Source organism: Myotis nattereri (genome assembly GCF_964212035.1).
Source record: "Myotis nattereri genome assembly, chromosome: 11".
NCBI classification, from domain to species: domain Eukaryota; kingdom Metazoa; phylum Chordata; class Mammalia; order Chiroptera; family Vespertilionidae; genus Myotis; species Myotis nattereri.
In genome coordinates this window covers 44,095,443-44,117,233 of record NC_138086.1, presented here as the reverse complement: position 1 = coordinate 44,117,233, position 21,791 = coordinate 44,095,443, and the positions used below count along the sequence as shown (strand labels likewise).

General features: G+C 38.0%; 1 protein-coding gene across 2 annotated transcripts in view; it reads right to left on the bottom strand.

Annotated features, from left to right (window-relative positions):
- Nucleotides 1-21,791, bottom strand: part of CDK14 (cyclin dependent kinase 14) — a 526,114-nt gene that overhangs the window by 196,073 nt on the left and 308,250 nt on the right. For both annotated transcript variants that reach the window (XM_081102330.1, XM_081102331.1), the window contains one exon: nucleotides 21,650-21,770. In XM_081102330.1, coding sequence (XP_080958456.1) covers nucleotides 21,650-21,770 — 121 coding nt within the window. The remainder of the gene's footprint in view (nucleotides 1-21,649; nucleotides 21,771-21,791) is intronic.

Here is a 21,791-nt window from a genome sequence, read left to right as displayed (position 1 = left end):
CTATAGCTGCTCCAGTTGCTATCACAAGTGTATATAAGCAGTGTTTTGAATTAAAGAATTTACAGAAATCTCTTCTCTATTATACCACATACTTTCTATCTAAATTAAACACCAACAATATGCAAAGTCAAAATGATAAAAACAAATGCTACTTTATATAAAAAAATAATTCAAGAAGTAAAGGATTAATTTCAGAAATCAATGCTCTAGGCCAGGGGTGGGCAAACTTTTTGACTCGAGGGCCACAATGGGTTCTTAAACTGGACCGGAGGGCCGGAACAAAAGCATGGATGGAGTGTTTGTGTGAACTAATATAAATTCAAAGTAAACATCATTACATAAAAGGGTACGGTCTTTTTTTTTTTTTTTTTTTTAGTTTTATTCATTTCAAACGGGCTGGATCCAACCCGCGGGCCGTAGTTTGCCCACGGCTGCTCTAGGCAGATGGGTTTTAACATTTTTCATTTAAGATTTGAGAGACAAAATAGATATCAAAATCATTTTATTAACACATTAAAATGCAATTTTATTTGTATAAATATTGGGTTTTCGATGTCCAGTTAGGTGTAGGATTTCAACTTGGTCACTTCAAAAATTTTTAATTGATGAATTCATTTCTAAGACTACTAAACTACACTTTTATTGCCTTCGTATTTGAGATAACAAAAACTATCTTGGATCTTAAATAGCTACCTACACCTTCCTTTTTTAAATATTCAGAACCTACCCGCTATTCTCCACCTTTTGGCCCTGGTCTTTCCCACCACAAGCTCCAGCTCTGAGTGCGAAGACCCTCAGTAGAAGGCAAGCCTCTCCCGCTGTCCATCCTGCTGAGCTGGCTGGTGATGTAACCATTACACTGTCAGGACTCCTTCCAGAAATTATTTTACCACTACTTGGGCTTAGTCTATATCATCTCCATAATATGATATTTAGAACAATTAAAAGACAAATCTATGCTGTAATTCCACTTGGTTGGAAGGTAATGATATAACACACCTGTAGGCTCTTATCTGCTCAGCTAGTGAAGGGACTGGAATTCTCATTTCTAATGGACGTTTCTGACGACATCATTTTTCAAAGCTGCCTTAGGGTACACTAATAAAGCTGAGAGAGTGATACTTAAAGGATATATAAAAGAAAGAGATAGGAAGCTCAAGAAAATTAGAAAGTAGAAATATAAAACATATCAACATATTAACATAGCAGACTACTTTATTACAGGAGCTGCCTTACTGCCTTCAATTTAATATGAAGGGACTATTACCTGCTTTCCATTTATTCCTTCCTACAGTGAATTAGCCCTGCGATCCCTCTCTTGATGGATTAAGGTGACTGTCTTTAGTAGTTTACTTAGAAAGAATGCATCCACGCTTGTTCTATACTTATGATATATAAACTTATTTCAGCAGGTCTCTTTTAATTTGTCACTTCTTTTGACAATTTGAGTAATTACATTAATTATCAGCCTCTTAGTCTACATTGTTCAAGAATAAGAACTGGTCACAAAGCTTACTGGTCACACGGGATTCAGTGTGTTTAAATTCTTATTTTAGGGTCAATTACCTGGTAAGGTAATATATAAGCATCCATGCATGCTTACATCTTTCAAGTCTCAAAACTCCTGAATTTAATTTATGCCACAGATGTATAAATAGTTTATCACAATTAAGCTGAATTGATCATTGTAATTATGAGCAAAGACGGACTATTTTTTAGGCCTGAAGATCATACAGTTTTGGAGTTCTTATTTTGACAAAGAATATGAGATTATGAGTAAAAAGTTGGGTACAAAAGTGAATTTAGAAGCCCTGGTGGGGTAGTTCAGTTGTTAGAGCATTGTTCCAACATGCCAAGGTTGTAGGTTCGATCCCCACTCAGGGTACATACAAGAAGCAACCAATGAATGGTAAGTAAATAAGTGAAAAAATAAATTGATCTCTCTCTCTCTCTCTCCTCCCTCTCTAAAATCAATAAATAAAAATTTTTAAAAAGAAAGTGAATTTAGAATGAGAAAACAAATCAAAAGAAGTCATAAAAATTTTAATCTACAAAGGAATCAGATTTTTAAATATCTTGAGCTTTTTTCTTCTTTAAAACCAAGAGTGAAGACGGAAAAGAATGAAGGCCCCACATGCTCTCTAATTTCTGTCACAGCTTTTATCCACAGGACTTCCTCTTCTCCAGCCATGCTGCTCTGCTGCCCCTCCTAAAACACCCAACACTCCTTCCCATGTCAGCATCTGTGCTTGAGTTGTTCCCTCTGCCCAGAGCGCATTTCCCCTCATTCTGTGAATGGATAATTGCTCCTTGCTATTCAGGGATCAGCTCAAATGGCTCCATCGATAAATGACCTTCTTAACCACCATATGTAAGGCAGGTTCCTCTTGCTGCCCAGACCCCATGTCCCACCTTCCTTTCCCTAGTTTGTTTTCTTCACACCACTTAAAGGATGTTAGCTTCTCTTTGCTTTTTGGAAGTGTGTCTCCTCTAGATGAAAGACCCAAAAGACAAGGAACAAGGTTGTGGTCCTCAGCTTGTCTTCGAGGCTCAGGGAAGTGTCAGGCATATAGGAAGGGCTCAAAAAGATTTGTTGAATGAATGAATCAAAAGCAGTGCAACATTCCCTCCACTGTCACTTTCTCAACTACCAAGTGAGAGCTGAACTTAGGGTCTCTTCTCCAAGGAGTCTTGTATGGAAGAAGGGATGGGGGTAGATAGTCACCTTACAAATGGAGAAAGCTGGTGAACAGTACTTTGACCATGTGAACAAGGCTAATATCATCAGTGATAGGTCATGTGGATAGCACGTGCCTTTGATAGAATGTGATAATGAGGTCACTTCAACTCTGCAGTCTTCCTCCCCCAAACATTAGTCGACTACAAATTAAGGGAAATTCTACAAAATACCTGAATAGTACTCCTCAAAACTATCAAGGTCATGAAAAGCAAGGACAATCTGAGACACTACCGTAACCATAGGAGGCTAAGGACACAGGACTACTACATATAATGTGGCATCCTGAATGGGATCTTAACACAGAAAAAGGAAATTAGGAAAAAAAACAGTAAAATAAAAATGAAGTTGTTAATAGCAAAGTACTATTGTGGGTTCCTTAGGTGGGACAAATGTACCACAGGTAAGATATTAAAAATAGAGGAAACCAGGTAAGAAGTATATTGAAACTCTCTATGGTCTGCAAGTTTTCTATAAATTTATTCTAAAATCAAAAGTTTATTTTTTACAAAAGGCAAAATGAAGGACAGCATCTCCTTGGGACAGTATATAGAATGAGTCATTTAAGTAGAAGAGCCACAGCATTTTGAGTTTTCCCCATACGAGAAAAAAAGAACCCCTGTGCATTTTGATGAAGTTTTTCTTAAAAGCAACATGAGCCATCTAGACCTGCAGGCTAGAATGTAAAATATCAGTTAAAGTTAACCTTAAATAACTTGGGCAGCAAACTACTTAAAGAATTAGTTTGATATAAAGGTATTTGAAAATAGACATATACAATCTTTGGCAAAGGAATTCAAGATGAAAAAATTAATCTAAACGATTAAATTTCAGGCAATGGGGGGAGTGTGGAATGGAGAGAAAGAAGGGAATTCCCAGGGAAGGGGCAAGAACTTTTCTCCTTCAGAGCAGGGTACAGAGAGTTCAATGTCACTTCTCTGGGAAGGCTTCCTGATCCCTCAGACTGGATGGATTAGGTCATGCCCTAATTCCATGCTTCTCATGGTACTTCCTAAAACTGTAATTTATTAATTTGTAAACGTATTCGCCACTATCATCTTTCTCAGAACACTGGCTTGGTCTTTTAGTTTTAAAGACAAAGTTCAAATGAGCCAGAGCCAAGGGGTTATAACAATACAGCAGTCCTCCCAGACCTGGATGAAATAGGGTCACTATGGTCACCAGCTAAGATGCATTGTAATCCACCTATACACTAACTGCCAGGAGCCGGTCCATCCTTGCTGTTTCAAGGGACCTGGCGTATATGGCATACTATTCTTAATATGTTTGCTCACCTTCTTGGTGCTATGTGTTTTAACCAAGGTCACCTCTCCGAGAAAGGTTGTTTCCCCAGATAAGGATTTTCCCCCGAAGTAAGGGAGAGAATAAAACCCCTTAACTAAGTGCCAGGTGGGTAGTTAATCACTTTAACTACGAACAATCATGCTTAAGCTACATAATCTTTACTCCCTGGAATGGAGATAAGAAACGTCCTAACCTTTGGAATAGAGATTGATAGGATTGAACCAACTGGTATAAATACAGATGTAACAAGACAACAGGAGACAGAACTTAGAAGACAGAACCTAGACACAGAACCTAGAGAGAGAAGAACTTTGCTGGAGAGAATATGGCAAATGATCCTGGACAGAAACTGGAGACAGAACCTAGAGACAGAACCTAGCAAGAGAACCTGGCTGAAGAACCTAGAGACAGAACCTGGCTACAGAACCTGGATAGAACATGGCAAGAGAACCTGACTAGAACCTGGTGACTGAACCTGGTTGGAGAACCTGGACAGAACCTGGCTGGAGAACCTAGTGAGGGAACATGGCTATAGAACCTGGCTCAGAACCTGGCTGGAGAACCTACAGAACCTGGCAATGGAACCAGGCAAGAGAACCCAACCATGCTGATCAACTGAATGCTGCCTCTGTGTCATTCCTTCTTCGCTGACTCAGTCCACACCTTTGGGGACCCCTGGACCTGCTGGGGTTGGACCCCAGCAACTAACTACCTGTGTGGTAAAGTCCTGCTGGGATGTTACGGTGCAGGACAACTAAAATAGGGATTACTTAAATCCATCAACTCCCCACTCAAATAATTTCGGCATTTGACACATGCCATTTCAAGTTGAGTGCATTCAATTTTCTCATAAAGACATTGCTATTACAAGATGCTAATTTACCCAAAAAATGATTATCCCACATGAAGCATAAAATAGGACTGAGAGATTATGATTACTACTACTATTATTATTATTATTTAATCCTCACCCAAGGATATTTTTTTCCATTCATTTTTAGAGAGAGGGAAAGAGAGAGAGAAACATCAATGTGAGAGAAACACATCTATTGGTTGCCTCCTACACGAGCCCTGACTAGGGCCCGGGCAGGAAAGGAGCCTGCAACTGAGGTACATACCCTTGACTGGAATCGAAACCAGGACCTTTAGGTCCGAAGGCTGACGCTCAATTCATTGAGCCAAACTGACTAGAGACAGAGAGATTATTATTTATGTAAACTACATTAATCTTATTTTGGTCATCAAAAAATAAAATATTATTTTCCTTCTTCCCTAATTTTCAGGGCAACAGTTTGGTAAGACTTTAATATTTTTTATTTCTTTATTTTATTTCTTTTCTAAGACTTTAGTGTTTTAAAATGTTTCAATTAAAATCTCGAAAAAGAAAACAAAAAAAAGAAAACCTCTCCTAGATTTTAGCATCTGATTTCATCCATTTGTTAACAAAGGCTTGAGATTCCTCAGGGCAGAGAGGGACAGTTTCACTCTCAAGTGTTAGCCCTACACCACAGAGCTTGGATCATGACACAGGATAGCCTGTGCATCTGAGTTTGTACAGAGAGGACACGAGCCAGCCAGCTCCCACTCTCACCACGGGAGAGACCTGCCTGCCCCTTCTCATTCCAACCTGCCTAACTAAAAGTTACGAGGCCTCTACTCAAGTTCAGAGAATCAGAAAGAGGGCTGTAGATGAAGAGAGTGTCAAGCTGCTTCTGATAGGAGGACAGATGAACAGAACAGGACTCTCTGCAGGTTTTGCCTTCCTCTCTTTCAACATTATGCTGACACCAGAAATTCCCTCAAAGCCTGTATGCTCATTGTGAAAAAAGAAAAAGCACCTGAAGTAGCTCTTCTCACTCTTTAATGTGGTTACCCATCACGTGGAGGGTCTGGTTAGAATGAAGGTTCACTGCCCATCACATGGGGCCTAGTTAGAATGAATGTTCACTGTCCATCACACAGGGACCTGTTTAGAATGTTCACTGCCCATCACATGGGGCCTGTTTAGAATGTTCACTGCCCATCACGTGGGGCCTGGTTAGAATGAGGGTTTTGACTGACTAGGTTGAGATCCCGCATCTCTAACAAGCCTCTAAGCCAGGGGTGGGCAAACTTTTTTACTTGAGGGCCACAATGGGTTCTTAAACTGGACCGGAGAGCCGGAACAAAAGCATGGATGGAGTGTTTGTGTGAACTAATATAAATTCAAAGTAAACATCATTACATAAAAGGGTACGGTCTTTTTTTTGAATAGTTTTATTCATTTCAAACGGGCCGGATCCGGCCCGCGGGCCGTAGTTTGCCCACGCCTGCTCTAAGCAATGCTCACGCTGCTGGTTCCAAGACCAGAAACCCACGAGCAAGAATTGAAAGGAATCTAGGTAATTCTGTTTTGAAAGGAGCTTTATAACTTGGATTACTTCTCTGGATATAGATTCAGGCTCCAGTCAAAGGAATAACAAAGACAGTAGACTAGTGAAATAAATTAGATTAAATGCTAAACCCAACCTGAACTTCACACACAGGAATGCAATAGTAATTCAGAAAGGTTCCTCGTTAATTAACCTAATAGGTAATTTTATTTAGCCATGCTTCACTGAAATAAACCATTATGCAATTAAAGCTAGTGTGATTTGATGTTCCAAGACTGCCATTAATTTATCTCACTTCTTTCTGTGGAAATGTATATATTTGTAAGATAGGCCATGGTTTTGTTCCCTAGGAGGTTAGCTTCTAAAAGATCAAAATTTAAAAAAAATTTTTTTTTGCTATAACATAAAAAAATGTATTACACATAACAGATGTGATATTTTCAAGTTGGCATTTGCAGAATTTGAAAAGTGAAAGATTAAAAAATTACATTCCACATGCCCTTGGTGACTACTGAAAGGGCTGAATTGATTAAACTGTCACTCATCATTTACTGTGGTTAGCGCTCCATTAGACTCAGATAGGCACAATATATCTTAGTCAAATACTTCTCTGGAGTACTTAGTTCTCAAGGAATAAAAACCAAACCAAAGCAACCCTAGATTGTGGGTAAAAGCCCATCTCAGAAAACACTCAACTCAAAAAAATAGACTTGCTATATAATGGGAAACTCTAAGATTTATTTTTCAAATGGTGAAACAAAATTACATCTTCAAGAAGGTACACTTACAAGTTAAGCATATCAGAACAAAAATTAAATAAAAGCGAAGAATGAAGTCCAGGCAGCTAATGTAGTTCTGTAAGGCCAAGGCCCAGGGTGGCCGGCTGTTGACTTGTTGACTTGGGAGTAGGTACCAGTGTCGACATCTAAAATAAGACTTCTGAGAGGTCTCAAGAATCCAACCATCTTAAAGTACTAACCAGCATTAATGCTTCTTATGTTACAATGGTAATTCTTGCTCACACATTTTAATATACTTCTATCTATCTATCTATCTATCTATCTATCTATCTATCTAATATACATGTTTCAGTATACATATATTTTAGTACATATAAATTTGTGTGTATATGTAATATTTGTGTGTATATATATAATTTTTTTAATCAAGTGGCAAACCTGTATTTTTGCATTCTGGTCCAGCTACTTAAGCTAGAAACACAGGAATCATCCAAAACCCTTGCCTTTCCCTTCATTCAGTCATGAAGTTCTCATATCCTAACTATTTCTAAAAATCCCTCCATTATGGTCTCTAACCATTCCCCCGCTTCCTTCGTTTTTCTCTACTTGCTTCTTAAACCATGTCCCTTTTCCTACCCACAAGTCTCAGTTATTTCACCTCGTGATGGGATATTTTATCCACAGCATGGCCTTTATGGCCTTCAACCCCAGCCTTGTCAACTTGGAAAGATGGCTTTGGCAAGTCAGTCCAAGTAATTGCCACTTGGTGAAACCTTCTGTGACCACCCTCCCTCCGCCTGCCCCCCCGCCACCCCGCTTCTCCTCAACAATCCACCAAGGATAAACTTATCACTGTCGCCTCTAAGCCACCACTGTACCAACTGTATACCTGTGTTATAGCTATCACAGTCTTTCCCTCTGACCTTGAAGGTATGAATGGGTCTTTCTCATCTCTATAAGCCCCAGGACCTGGCCCAGTGCCTGGTGCAAAATAGATGTTCAATAAATATCTTTAAAAATGAATGAATGTATTGCATAAACTAGTCTGAGCAATATATACACGAAACTGCAATAGAGAAAGAAACTGGATGTAGAGCTAATATCATATAAAATGAAACATTAAAATAAAATAAAAAAGAAAGAAAAAAATGAGTTCAATAATATCACCAAAATATCTAAACCCTAATGTGATTTATAAGTCACTCTGAGAATTCCAGCAGTCTCCATGGCAACCTCTGGTTCAGCAGTACAATTTACTCAAATGATAAAATTTAGAGGTAGAGGAATTTTTAGAGAATGTTTAAGACAATGTTTTGACTTTTACATCTACGGACACTGTATTACATGTTTAAATGTCTTCGTTTCAGTCCCAGAACCTGAAACCGTGACTCTGAAGCCTGGGCCAATGAGCCCTTCATTATGCCACCTGCCTCCCCAGTGACAACCAAGCGGCTTTATCTGGTCAGATTACACAAGAAGAAAGAGAAATGGCAAATTTGTTCATGTTCCTGGTCACATAAATGCTAAGGATAAAGATAATACCAAAATCAAGTCTCAAAATTCAGGTTTGGGCAGGCAATAAAACTACCTTTAAAACTGAAGTCTATCACCATTGCTACTATACTGAAAAAAAGGTGATTTTCTATGTTTAAAAATACTTGAAAATTCAAAACAGGCTCCCACAGATAATGAAGATCCTAGAGATAAAGTATTAAAATAACAGCCAAAGATTATATAGATAACAGAATATTCAGACTAGAAATATCCAGAAACTAGGCACACACACAAAAAATGTAAATAGGAAAGGTCCTTACTGAAGACTACTATAAGTAAACAATGTAAAACTCAAAGTATTGCATTCAATAGCAGAGAAATATTATTTCTTATACAATGGAATAAGAAAGGAAGAGAGAAGTCCCATTTGATTAGTCATTTAAAATGCTACCAGTGAAAGCACTTCTCCAAGGAATAACTGAAGACCAGTCAGGACAAGAAAAAACCATTAATAAGCCTTGTGCATCTTTAATTTCTGTTTATGTGACAGCCGATGCAGAACAAGGAAGTCATATTATAAGATTTCTCCCTGCAAAAGTTATTAATCCTCCTGCATTAGTGGGGAATTAGGAAAAAAAATTATTCACGGGTAATTATGTTAAATATCAAAGCAAATCACACATTCAAGCAATCTTTCTAGAGAAATCATATCTAACATACCATGAAGAGAATAACTGCTGAGAGAATATTTGACAGTGAAATATCTGACAACCATCTTAGTAAATATATGGAAGACCTGAAGACAAAAACCTTCCCATTGTAAATCCTCATTGTCCTTTTTTTTTTTTTTTTTGGTGGAGTTTGTGGGCTTTTTAAAATATTCTCAAAGGCTTGCCCTGGAATATGGCTGTGTAGACTAGACATTGCACATAGACTACAAAATGAATGATGTCCCCTGGAGTTGTGTGATGCAATGACACTAGTGAGTGGTAATTGAGAACAGGGACCAGGTCTTTTTACGGCTGACCCTCTGTAAAGTCTGTAAGGTTTTGTTGAATGAATGAATGAAGATGCTCATATTGTGTACTGTAAGAGAGATCTTTGTGGAAAGGGGGCTGCCCTGGGACTCCAGGGGTGTTTTTTTTCTTTGCTATCACCAACCAGCTAGTTAGTGTGTGCAACATAAGGAAGCACTTTCAGAATTTGGGGGTGGTGTTATAAAATGGCCATGAAAAAATTAAAAAATTATGAATTTATTTCACTGGTTACTAAAATTCTGAAATAATTGAATATGCTAGGATGAAATATGATAAAGTTTTTAAATTTGTTGACTTTACATCAGGCCATGAATATGTTGTTTCAGAAGCAAGCATGGAAAAGCTAGCAATAAAGGAAGAACCATTACATTATCAATGAGAAAGAATACAAAATCCTTCCGAAGTTTCTATACAAAACACAATTACATATAAACATCTCATTATTGGAATCTGTCTCACACGGAAATACAGAGAAACATAAAATGCTGTATAAAAAACATAAACAACCCACATGTGAATAGGAAAACAGATTCTGTCCTTAGTAATTTAATAAGTGCCTATCACACACTATGATTAAGTTTTGTTTTATTTTTTAATGGAATTTAGCAGGCTATTTCTTAGCCACTCATAGGTTACTTTAGTTAAGTTTGACTTTAATCCTTTTTCAATTATTGTATTATTTATTTCCCCCCTTAATGGCATATTTTACCAATAGGAATCTAGGGACACTACGTTTGAAGAGTAAAACTAAAAAGCAACCAACCAAACAAATATCTAAGTTTATCAGTCATATAATGTAGCTTCTAAAATCAAGAAACCTACTAGGTGCACTTTAAGTTATATTAATTCATACAGCAGAGTATCAGCAAATAAAAATGTGTTTCTTAATTAAAATACACTTCAGATAATGCAGTGTCCTGAGGAATCAATTCACAAATGGCACGAAAGCACAGGAGTCCCCACTTCCGTCCTTCAATGAACAGTATGAAGTAGACACTGAAATCCCTCTACTAAATATAGTCACACAGTAATGGTTAGCCAAGCTCCCGGTTTCTCTCCAATCACATTTCCATTCAATCCTATCTTTCCTGTGCATGTAAGTTAAGAGTCTACCTTTTCACCTTCATTGGATTAGAGACTTTATATTGACTGGAATATTTGTGGAAGGAGTTTCACTAATTGCTTCTGCTAGTTTTAATAGCAAGCTTATGTTAGATTCACACATACCATTGATCAAAAGGCTTACTTCCTACGATCAATTCTTAGGAACTATCACTCCATAGTCTATTCCCTTTCATCACTAGCTCATCAGAAAGCATATGGCTTTTTTTTTTTTCAAGTTCCCTCTGCCCCCATAAATAAGATGTCATTATTTCACTAACACTTAAGTGATTAGGATTTCAAATTTTCACCAGCACATTAAGAGGTGGGCAGTCAAGAGGCTCCTACCTGCATTGTGCTGTTTGAGTGACTTCCATCCCTCAGCACCTGCTGTTCAACTCTGTTTCCGAGCAAAAGCACACCTTTCTATAGGACAAGGACCTTAGTAATCAACGGTCCATAGTTAAAGCCTCAAATATTAAATCATCAACAAGAGCAGGACGTGTGGTAAAATGTGCATAAACTCCCCCTCGTTCTCTAAAGTGACTAAAGCAGCAGGTGTGTGATCATCTGTACTGAGTGAATCCCTCCGCTGGACTGTACCGCGTATTGCTAGAAACAATGAAATTCTCCGTTTGGACCGAATTATTCTCAGAAGTGGAAATATCACTGATCTGGAAGCTTTTGTGTTTGTTTTTGTTTTGTTTGTTTTTTTAAATGCAGAACGTCTTTGATTAAATGCAGAAATGTATAGGTAAGTCTTTACCTTTTTGATCATGTATATACTTTGTGATTTCAATGGAAGCTCTTAATCATTTGCATGTTTGGCTTTTTTCTTTTTTCTTTTGTGTGCTCATTTTAATGTGGGGTCATCAAACTTTCTAGAACGCCTCTCACAACTCTCCCCCAAATCTTGGAACTATTATGAGGTGGGTGTCTGTGTCTGTGTGCCCACAATGGTGTACAGAGGACGTGGGCGCCCCCTCCAGGTTGCTCTCTGCAGTTTTACTTCCTCTTCAGAGCAGTCCTGTGGTGTGGAAAGGATGGGTGATGCTACCATTTTGTATTGAAAATAACCTAAAGCCTAAAAAAGCTATGTAATTTATTTTTTGGGGGAATAAAGAAATTTTAGAATATTCAGTTATTTTGAACCTAATGATGAATCTGTGATGTGTATATGGTGTGGGTGGGGTACAACTGAAATAATCTTACACTGACAGGCTCAGTAAATCTGATTATAAATTTTAATTTTAGCCGTAGACTGGCCGAAAGAAAGAAAGAATTACGATAAAAGAAAGTCCTGAACAGAGAAAACGGGAAACAGTGAAAAGTTTTTAAATTCAAGGTCTAGCTTCTAAGGAGACAATGACTAGCTTTTCATTTGTTTCCTGCGTGTATTAAAAAAAAAAGTCTTGGTTGTATAAAAAAAAAAAGGTATTTTTTTGAGTATGTAGGCTTCTCATTTTGCTGTCGCCCAGATTGGTATTTAAGTATATGGATTAAAAACTTAGTCTGTACTTCAAAAAAATAAAATAAAAAAATAAAAAAAAATTTAAGCAAGAATAAATAGATGAGAATGAAAGACACCCTTTTTTCAGAAGATGTGGATGAAAGTGTGACAATCACAGGAGACCATAGGTTAGTTATACCTTCAAGATATAGTCAGAGTATTTACCTACAAAAACTCAAAAAGGCTCAGGGCTTGGACACACAGGTTCTAGAAAGTGTGCAGGTGAATCAGAGAACTGGAAATAGGGTGGAAGATTGAGTTTGTACAAGCAATCGATCCATAGTCTTCTCTATCTCCCACCCCAACCAGGCAGCAGGACACCGAGTGTTTATTTATTCTCTGAATAAATTAAATCCATAAGACCTCAAATTGAGAATAAAGGGTGAGAGCAGGCTGAGGCACAGAGCTGAAGAAGGGAAATGGAGTGAAAATATATTTCTTGACCTGTGTGACTATCAGCTCCCCTCCCCCATCCTGCTTTGGGGAAGTCAGCTGCCAGGAAGCAGCACCTGAGAAACAAAGGCCTCAGGCACTGACATCTGAGTCTCCCAATGAAGAGGGCAGCTTTTCCTGAACAAAATATAATGCACTGAGCAGTCAGTAGTGCTCCCTAAGCACACAGATTCAGTGCCTCATTTATAAAGTAAATAGACAGCCAAGCATTTCCGCATCCCACAGTTGAGGAAGGCTTCCAACAGAAACCAGAGAAAAAGAAAGCAGAGGTGATATATATGACAACTGCAATTTTGAAAAGAAAAAAAAAAAGAATGAAAGGTTTAGAAGATAAAAAGTGATAAAATAAGAGAGTAAAAAAAGGTTTTAAAAACAGAGGATTGATACAGAAGCTTAAATAGCAAACTATTACAAATTTTCCAAAAAGCAGACAGTAGGAGGAAAGAAATCATTAAAAAATAAATTCAAGAAAATTTCTAAGAATTGAAACATATGTCTTTATATCAAAAGGAACCTACCCAGCACCAACAGAAAAAGACACACCCGCAACTGAAATATCATGAAATACTCTACAGAGAGAAATTATGAGGGGCACACAAATAGCTGCAAATCAGAATGGAATCAGACTTCTTAGCAGCAATACTAAAGCTCCAAAGAAATTAAGCAAAGCCTAATGATATACTCAGAATGAAATTTTATCAATCACATGTGGGAGCAGAATAAAGACATTTTGAAAACGAAGAACTTGAAAACTGTATCTTTAATGCATTCTTTCTTGTAAAACTAAAGGAAGACTGGAATCCAGGAATCTATAGGGAATCTATAATCAGGACAGGTCTGGAAAGAGAAGTAATCCAACCCAGAACAGGCTAATGAAGTGACTACCTCCAGAAGTGTGAGGGAACCAATAAGACATCGAAACCCTAAAAGGCTAGCAACAGCAGAAAGCATTACCTGCCTTAGAACTAAAAGCCATTATTCCTCCTAGTATGAAAAAGGTCAAGTGTTACTGAAATGTATTGATAGCGAGAGCCATGGAAGAGGGACTTCCCCACAGAAGTTGTAGTCAGCCATTTACAGAAATATGGGCTAAAGTAGGGAAGAATTAGGAAAGAATATCTCATCTCCCTCTCCTCTCACTTGTCCATTGCCTGAACCCAATTGGAATTGTAGCCAAGACAGCTTGGAAGATATATTCCCTAGGGGCTGGCCAACCAGAACACAGGGTAGAGCAGAAGAGGGTAGAGAACAGATTTGAAGAGAAACAGAGAATAACACACTTAGACCAATAACCACAAGAGAGGGACAAATAGAAATCCCCAAAAGACAGATGTTCTTGCTAAATTTAGCAAGACATCAGAGCTGAGAGAGAAAAGTCCCAAGGAAAACGTTGAGGGAGGGAGGTGTCAAAAAATTTAAATGGGATTGATAGATTTGTTGATGTGTTTGAGCATTTGGAAGTTTTTGTCATACAGAATTGACATATCCTTCATATCTATAAATAATTAAGAATAAGAACAAAGACAACTAAACTAATACAAATCAGAGACAATTATAAAATCCAGGAAGAACACAAGGTTATACAAGAAAGAATACATATCATGAATACCTCTTGACTTAAGCAGGAATATTTACATATCAATGTTTCAAAATGTGATACAGACTCTATAATGGGAGAATGAGATGAAGTCGGGGATGGTTGATGAAAGAAAATTAAACCTCTATCTATCATAACATCTACCTAGTAGATAATGTCTAAAATAATCTATAATAATAAAAGCAAAATATGCTAGTTAGACCAGGCGTCCTTCCAGACAACCTCTGGCTGCGAGGGAAGCCGGGTTCCAGGTGCCAGAGGTTCCGGGTGCCAGAGGGAAGCTGGTGCCAGCAGCCAGGGGAAGGAAGGCCTACTCTTCCATGAATTTGGTGCATCGGGCCTCTAGTAAATCAATAAATAGCAATATAAACAATTATTGAAGACATATAGAGGTAGACAATAAAAGAGTTGAAAGCAGTTGTTTCTGGGAAATTAGAGGGTGAATATGGGTAAAGCAGGAGATTACTGGTTTTGCTAGTACCTACTGTTGTGGCAGCTATTAGCTATTAGTTATACCCACTACAGGTTTCAGAAACTAAAGACAAGGATAGTTAACAGATTTGGTCAACGAAGGTCACACAGGGAAGGAGGGGCAGAGATAGAACTTAATTTAGGCTTTTAATGTGTTCTCTACTACAAGACTGCCTCTCCTTTACATAGCAAACCACTGCTAGTTACTTGACCAGAAAACTGATTTCTACATGAATAAACACACACTTCAAACATAAAAGGTGCCAGCATACATCCAATATTCCCTAAACTCTGAGCACTGACTTATGGATTTCCAAATTACACACACACACACACACACACACACACACACACACACACACAACATCCTCAGCCAAAATCTCTAATTCTCTAGACATAAATGGTATGTTAATTTTCCTGAAATCAGATATAGCAGCTTCTATTTCTTCTATATGTCCTATAGCACCCTTGGAGCTATACAGGCACCCTTGGTTTAATTGTGCTTGGTTTTTTGCACTTCACAGATGTTGCATTTTTTACAAATTGAAGGCAAGACCCTCCAACCATCAAAAAGTTTACAACTCACATTATTGCAATACTTGCTTTATTGTGGTGGTTTGGAACTGAACCTGCAATATCTCTGAGGTATGCCTATACTCCAATAAAAATGCAATAAATTTTGCTTGGCTGATATACTAAGAACTAATAAGAACACTATTCTCAACATTTGTGGAGTATTATGTTTCTTAAAGAATTTCACATTTAACCATCTCTTGCTAGTTTCATAAACCAGTGAAGCTGCTGAGTACACTATGGGTTATATTAACATCATGAAATTTAGTCACTGTGATTTAAAAATCACCCCCCCCCCCGAAAAAAAAAACAAAAAACAATTTGTGGGTTCCAATTACTTTGCCAACTCTGGTAAAAATAAGAGAATTTTTAATTAAAAACATACTTAGTAGTGAAGACTACATATAATGCCCCATTTTGTATATTATTATTCAGCTAACTTATCACTAAAAAATGACCAAACACATCCACTGAAAACACACATACACTCTCTCTCTCACACACACACATTGATAGACAACATGAGATGTAAAAACCATAACCATGTTAGCCTTTTGATAGGAAAATAGGACTGGTTCCCTTCAACACTCCAAAGCCATTACTAAATTCAGCACTTTGGCAGCCACTCAATAATGTCATAATAATCTAATATCAGAGAACTGTGCTTTTGGAGACAATTCGTTATTAATCAGTGTTACAGAAGTTTTCCACATGAAATTTGACTTTGTAGCTAGCAGTCCTTCAGTGTAAATTAAGCACTCATATGCATTAAGTCTCTTCTCATTACTAGTATTTAACAAATTACTGCTCTAGTTCTTTATGAGAAAAAAGACCACATGTCACAGTTAAATCCCTGCTTTACATCTATTGTGCTGGCAGAATTACTATTAATTCTCAAAGGTATTCTGGAATGGATAATATACTATATTGTGATCCTAATTTTAAGGGACTTAAATATAGTAGGAGTGGATTCAGAAACTATGGCTGCCACAATGAGCTCAGCTTTCGACCACCTCAATGCCCTTCTGACTGTAGCCTGTTCTTTTGTTATGCCCCACGGCATGTCAGTGACCACACGGACAAGTCACCTGGATCATGTACTACCTGAGCAGCTTTTACTGTTACTTTAGACAGTGACTAATTCATATCCTCCTTGGTCTTCTGACCCGATTAATTATAAATGTGCAAATAGTGTTAACAGATAGATAACTTTATGTGGCCAATGAACTCAAATTCTCATTCTTACTACATTCTTTTTTAAATAGACTCATTCATTTTAGTAGAAGTGATAAATGAGTAACGGTTAGGAGTTGGGGAAATGCATGCCAGCACAGAATTGGTCCCGTAAAATGTATTCTATCCAGAGATTCACGTCTTAAATTTATTGTAAGGAAAGTCCTCCTTGATCGAAACTATAATACAGAATATTAAAGTAAGGGGAGAAAGGCAGTTTTCAAGGCTGTTGAGTGAGAGAGAAAGCCACAACCTTTATTTGAAGCACAAAAAGGATTCATCATGACTCAGAGCATAATCTAAATTACAAAACAGGAATTTTACCGTATTATGTTTTGGAATAACTTTACTAGCAAAAGAAAGCCCAATTTCTTATAAATCATCTTAAGAGATTATGTAATATGTTGGAAAGGAAAGGGCTTGGAGTGTGTTAGCCCTTTGAATGTTGCCTCTGCTCACTATATGACCTTATTTACTATCCTACTTACTCTTCCTGGGTTTTTCTTTCTTCCACTGTATTATGGTATAATAGGTAAGTAATTAAAATGCATGAGAGCTTAGAACACAGTCTGTGTTCAATAAAAGTATCTATTATTGTTACTCTTATTAAGACTCAATTACTACTGTTACTCAATTACTCAAGACAGGGTTTCATGTAGAATAAATTTATTTTCAGGATAAGGGGTAGAGTAGAATTTATCTATGATTTTCTCTATTAAAACACTGGTAAACAAATCCGAGTCCTCAAAAAACTTTATTTTACTATATAAATTTCCTGGGTTCAAGAGAGATCATTAAGAATGACGCCAACTCTGTATGTTGCCAATCTGTATGGTGATTAGGCTTATTTAATAAAAAGTAGTGCTAAATGGCCTTATAATACTCAATGAATAGGCAATTTCTTTCCTGATATATGCAAAATCAATTTTGATGCAGACATTTTTCTATATATCAAGATGGATATGGAAATTTTTTTCTAACCACACAGCTGCTATAATGTTAAATAAATTAATTTTAATCTTAAATCAGAGATGTAATAGAGAGAGGGGTGATTTAATATGCAATCTCATTACATTTGACAGGCTTATTTATAAATGATTTGCCCCACATTTTGACAAGCATAGTTAATATGTTAATTAGCTTTTAAACAGATGATGAAAGGAAGAGACTGACATGCTATCATTCTTCACACACCATGTTGGGGAGCCCTGTCTTTGATACCATAAGGTAGTGCTATTACATAGTGTGGCCCCCAAAAGCACTGATCTTGATGAGATAATTATTTGTCAGCTACAGGTAACTTAGTCACCTTATGTTAAAAAATAATCCCTTAAAAGAATCCCAACTGATCTTCTGCTTTAGAAAATCAATGCCGCTCTAAACATACAGATGAGCTTCCATGAAGACTACAAAGCTAATTTAGAGCAATGACCTCCACAGCTAGAACAGAACTCTGACAAGGGAGGAACTGACTACAGGCATAAGCTGCTTTCACATCTGCACTTCTCTTAATGGGGTTCTCAGCACTTGGTAAGCCTCTTTGGTTTAGAAGCTTAAAGATGATTTCCTACACCTTGACTTCCAAAGAGTTATAAAATCCAAGAATTAAGAGAAGTTAGACAGGAGACAATGTCCAATTTGATTCCTCTGCTTAAGGATTCCTTTCTGGAAGGAGACAAAGGTATCAAACACTGTCTGTCTTGCTGAGTGATCAAATCCCAAGGGGTGTTCACACCCACCCTAGGGCTGGAGACCCAGAGCAGCAAATCATAACAGGGCGAGCTCTGATTCCCATTACTTGCTGCCAACGTTAATGCCTATGTGTCTTCATTAATATTTTATTGCCTGTGGTTATTTAAACAGAAAACTGGAAAATGTAACACTGTGTAGGCATCGTTAGGCTTTAGTTACTACCCTCCTGCCCAGGATGGTAATGAACTGTAAAAATAGCCTGAGACAATTGCCACCTGCCTCCCTGCTATTGTCCATGGGTGAATATTTGCACTTCTCCTTGGTGCACCTGAGCCATGGCTCAATTATAGTCCCATTGCTAGGTCTTCACATACCCAGCATCGATCTCATTTATTAAGCAAATATCGGCGCCCTGTGGACTTCTCCCTAACTGGAGAAATACCTGGCTTATAGGATAATAACACAATGGCTTTTAGAAAACGGCTTGGAATGAAATCAAATTCAGCATGACAGGCATGGCATAGACATAACTCAGATTTTAGGGCTTGGAAATGAAAAGCCGAGAAGCATAGGAAATGGCTCAAACATAACACATTGACTATTTGTTTCTGCCAATGATAATTGTTGCAGGCAGGCCAAAGGCATTTGGGGGTCTACTATTTTTTTAATACTCACCCGAGGATATGTTTATTGATTTTAAAGGGAAAGGAGGGGGAGAAGGGGAGAGAGAGAGAAAAAGAGAGACAGAGAAACAGCGACTGAATGCCTCCTATGCACACCTGGACCAGGAACTGAACTGACAACAGAGGCACATGCCCTGACTGGGAACTGAACCTGCAACCTTCTTGATGTAGGGGAGGATACTCCAACCAAATGAGCCACCCATCCCAGGTCTACTATTTTTTATCAGTTTTCCTCCCTTCCACTTTAAGTAGAAGTCTTATTCTTCTACTTCATTATGTATCTGGTTAAAGTAAATGGGCAGAAAGTGCCCAAGCCTTCTTCCTTAAGAGAATGAATACATATACGAAAAGAAAAATGTGTATGTGTGTATGGTGGGGGGGGGGGGGCGCGGGGGGGTGATGGTGGGGGGAGGGAGGCAAAGACTGGAAATCAAATGCCAATTATCAGAAACAGACATGTCAGCAAGTCACAATCTATGTGGCTCTTTGTACTTGAAACAGCGCTTTTAAAGGTTTGGGGGAAATTGGCCAATAGTGTATAAAAAACAGCCTCTCCCGTTTATGAGGGTAGAGTCTTAACTGAACTGCCAGGCACTAAGACAAAACTGGCCCCAAGCCACAAATATTTCCAAATTATGTTCTATTAGCAGAGTCCTTAACTGACCCCACTGAAGGCAACCCACAATTTCCATACTTAAAAAATGGAGAAAACCACTCCATAACTCAAGAATATTAAGCAATGATTACTTGCATAGCCTATTCTCAGGAGGGAGGAAGGGAGTTAGAAAGTTAGTAATTGATCTCTGATGAATCTTTGACCTTTATTTCCAATTTTTTACTCCATTACAACCAATGATCAAAATATCTATTGCCCCTGCCTAGTCTTGGGGGGAGGGGTATGGGTGGGCGGCGTAAAATCTAACTGTAACAAAATGTCCAAAACAAACAAAAAAGCCAGAAGTGGGATGAAAAAATAGATTAGCTCAGCTCCTCAATGATAGATGGTCATCTTTATGCTCAGTGTTTTGGAACATGCATTATGATGGTATTAGATGTATTATAAGGCATTATAAAAATGTATGTCAATAGATCTTAGGCTGTTTGATGACCCAGATTCCTTTATAACTCTATTGAAAGCTGAAGATCTACACCGCATAAAAATAAATAGGTCCATGTGTACACAGAATATTGCATGTAATCTCAGTGGTTTCAAAGTTCCCGAAATCCCATTCTCAGGGGGTTTTCTGGAACCTAAATTAAGAAAATCTATACTGTGCCCTACATCACAAGGAACTTGTTTTCTCACCGGAAAATATTGGAACCACAAACATCAGGGAAGAAGCCAGACCTCAGCATGGCCTAATTAACTAAAAGCCAAGATAACTGAGGGCAGAGCTGTGAAGTAAGTACATGGCAGTAAGATAAACACCACGTGCTAAAGTTTTATTGAGGTCGTAAACATTATATGAACATGCAGCTGAATTCTGTATATGGGGCACAGTCATTCTTAGAAGATGATTCCTGCTATAAAATAACCACATGGTATGTAAACTGTTTTGCTTTAAACACAATTGTGAGTCTAGAAAGGGATTTTTCCATTAATTAAGGACATTTTCAACAGTCACTAGTAAGCCCTTCCTGAGTGCTGAAATTATTACCTTATTTGATTCAGATCACAATGGATTGGGAACCCATACTTTGTTATAAATAATAATCAGGCATTAAATCTCATGAGTCTCTGAGCCTCCTATTATGATAGATTCTTAAGTTTGGCTAAACCATCATGTGAGATTGAGACTCTAAAGAAATTAAATGTATTGTGACCCTTTAAAAGAGTAATTTTATTTCATTTTGGATAATTGGTGGCAACAGTTTCCAGAAATATACTGCACCAAATTTAGTGCCTGGCAGTTACACCAAAACCTTCAGGCCACTTATCCGAGCTTTGTTGTGAATTTAAACATGCTAGCTACTACTTCAAACCATACTGTTGTTTGGAGATATAGATATATATCCTTGCCATAAATCAAAGCCACAAATTAAGACCTTTAGGGAGAAAAATCACTGACTACTTGTGGGAAGCCACTGCTTGCCAATACTGTCACCAAGGAACGCAGAAGGCCGATGGACCTTGGGCATTAGCAGGGCTGATGCTCAGGTGGCTCAAGGCAATTCCCTAACCTGATAATCCTGTTACTGTTTACCAAACTTTACCTTTGATATGCCTGTACGCATTGCTAAAGGGCAAATGTGTATTCAAATAAATAAACAGCGGACCAGGCCAGAAGTCAGTATGTCTCTTTAAGAAAGAGGCTCCACCTGGCCCCCAATGCCTTCTAAATTCGTATTTCTTGTATAGCATTTTCATTTGTGCATCGGCCCCTCCTGAATCCCGCCGCAAAAGTCGCGGCAACTACTGACAGTTAGAAAAGTGTCTCTGCCCCTGTCCATCAAGAGGCCCCATCTGCAAGGCAGGCTCTGATTAGGAAATATTCCCAATCATGTTTTTTAAAAATCTAGTATCACTGCCACACACCAGCAAACACTCCTCCACCATTAATCTTCATTCAGACTGTTGGGATGTTTATCTAGGCTTGACACAGGCCAAGTGCCAGGGATAGATTAGCTAGAGAAAAGCTTCCGTTTCTCACCACATGTCCAGGCAGGTAGAATACTCTGTTGAGCCCAGGAGGACATCTGGAGGTCGGTACCATAAGGTAACCACTTCATTGGAGTACGTGTGGCTAGGGACCGATTTTGCTCTTGCAAGACCTGCGGGTTACATGAAACATA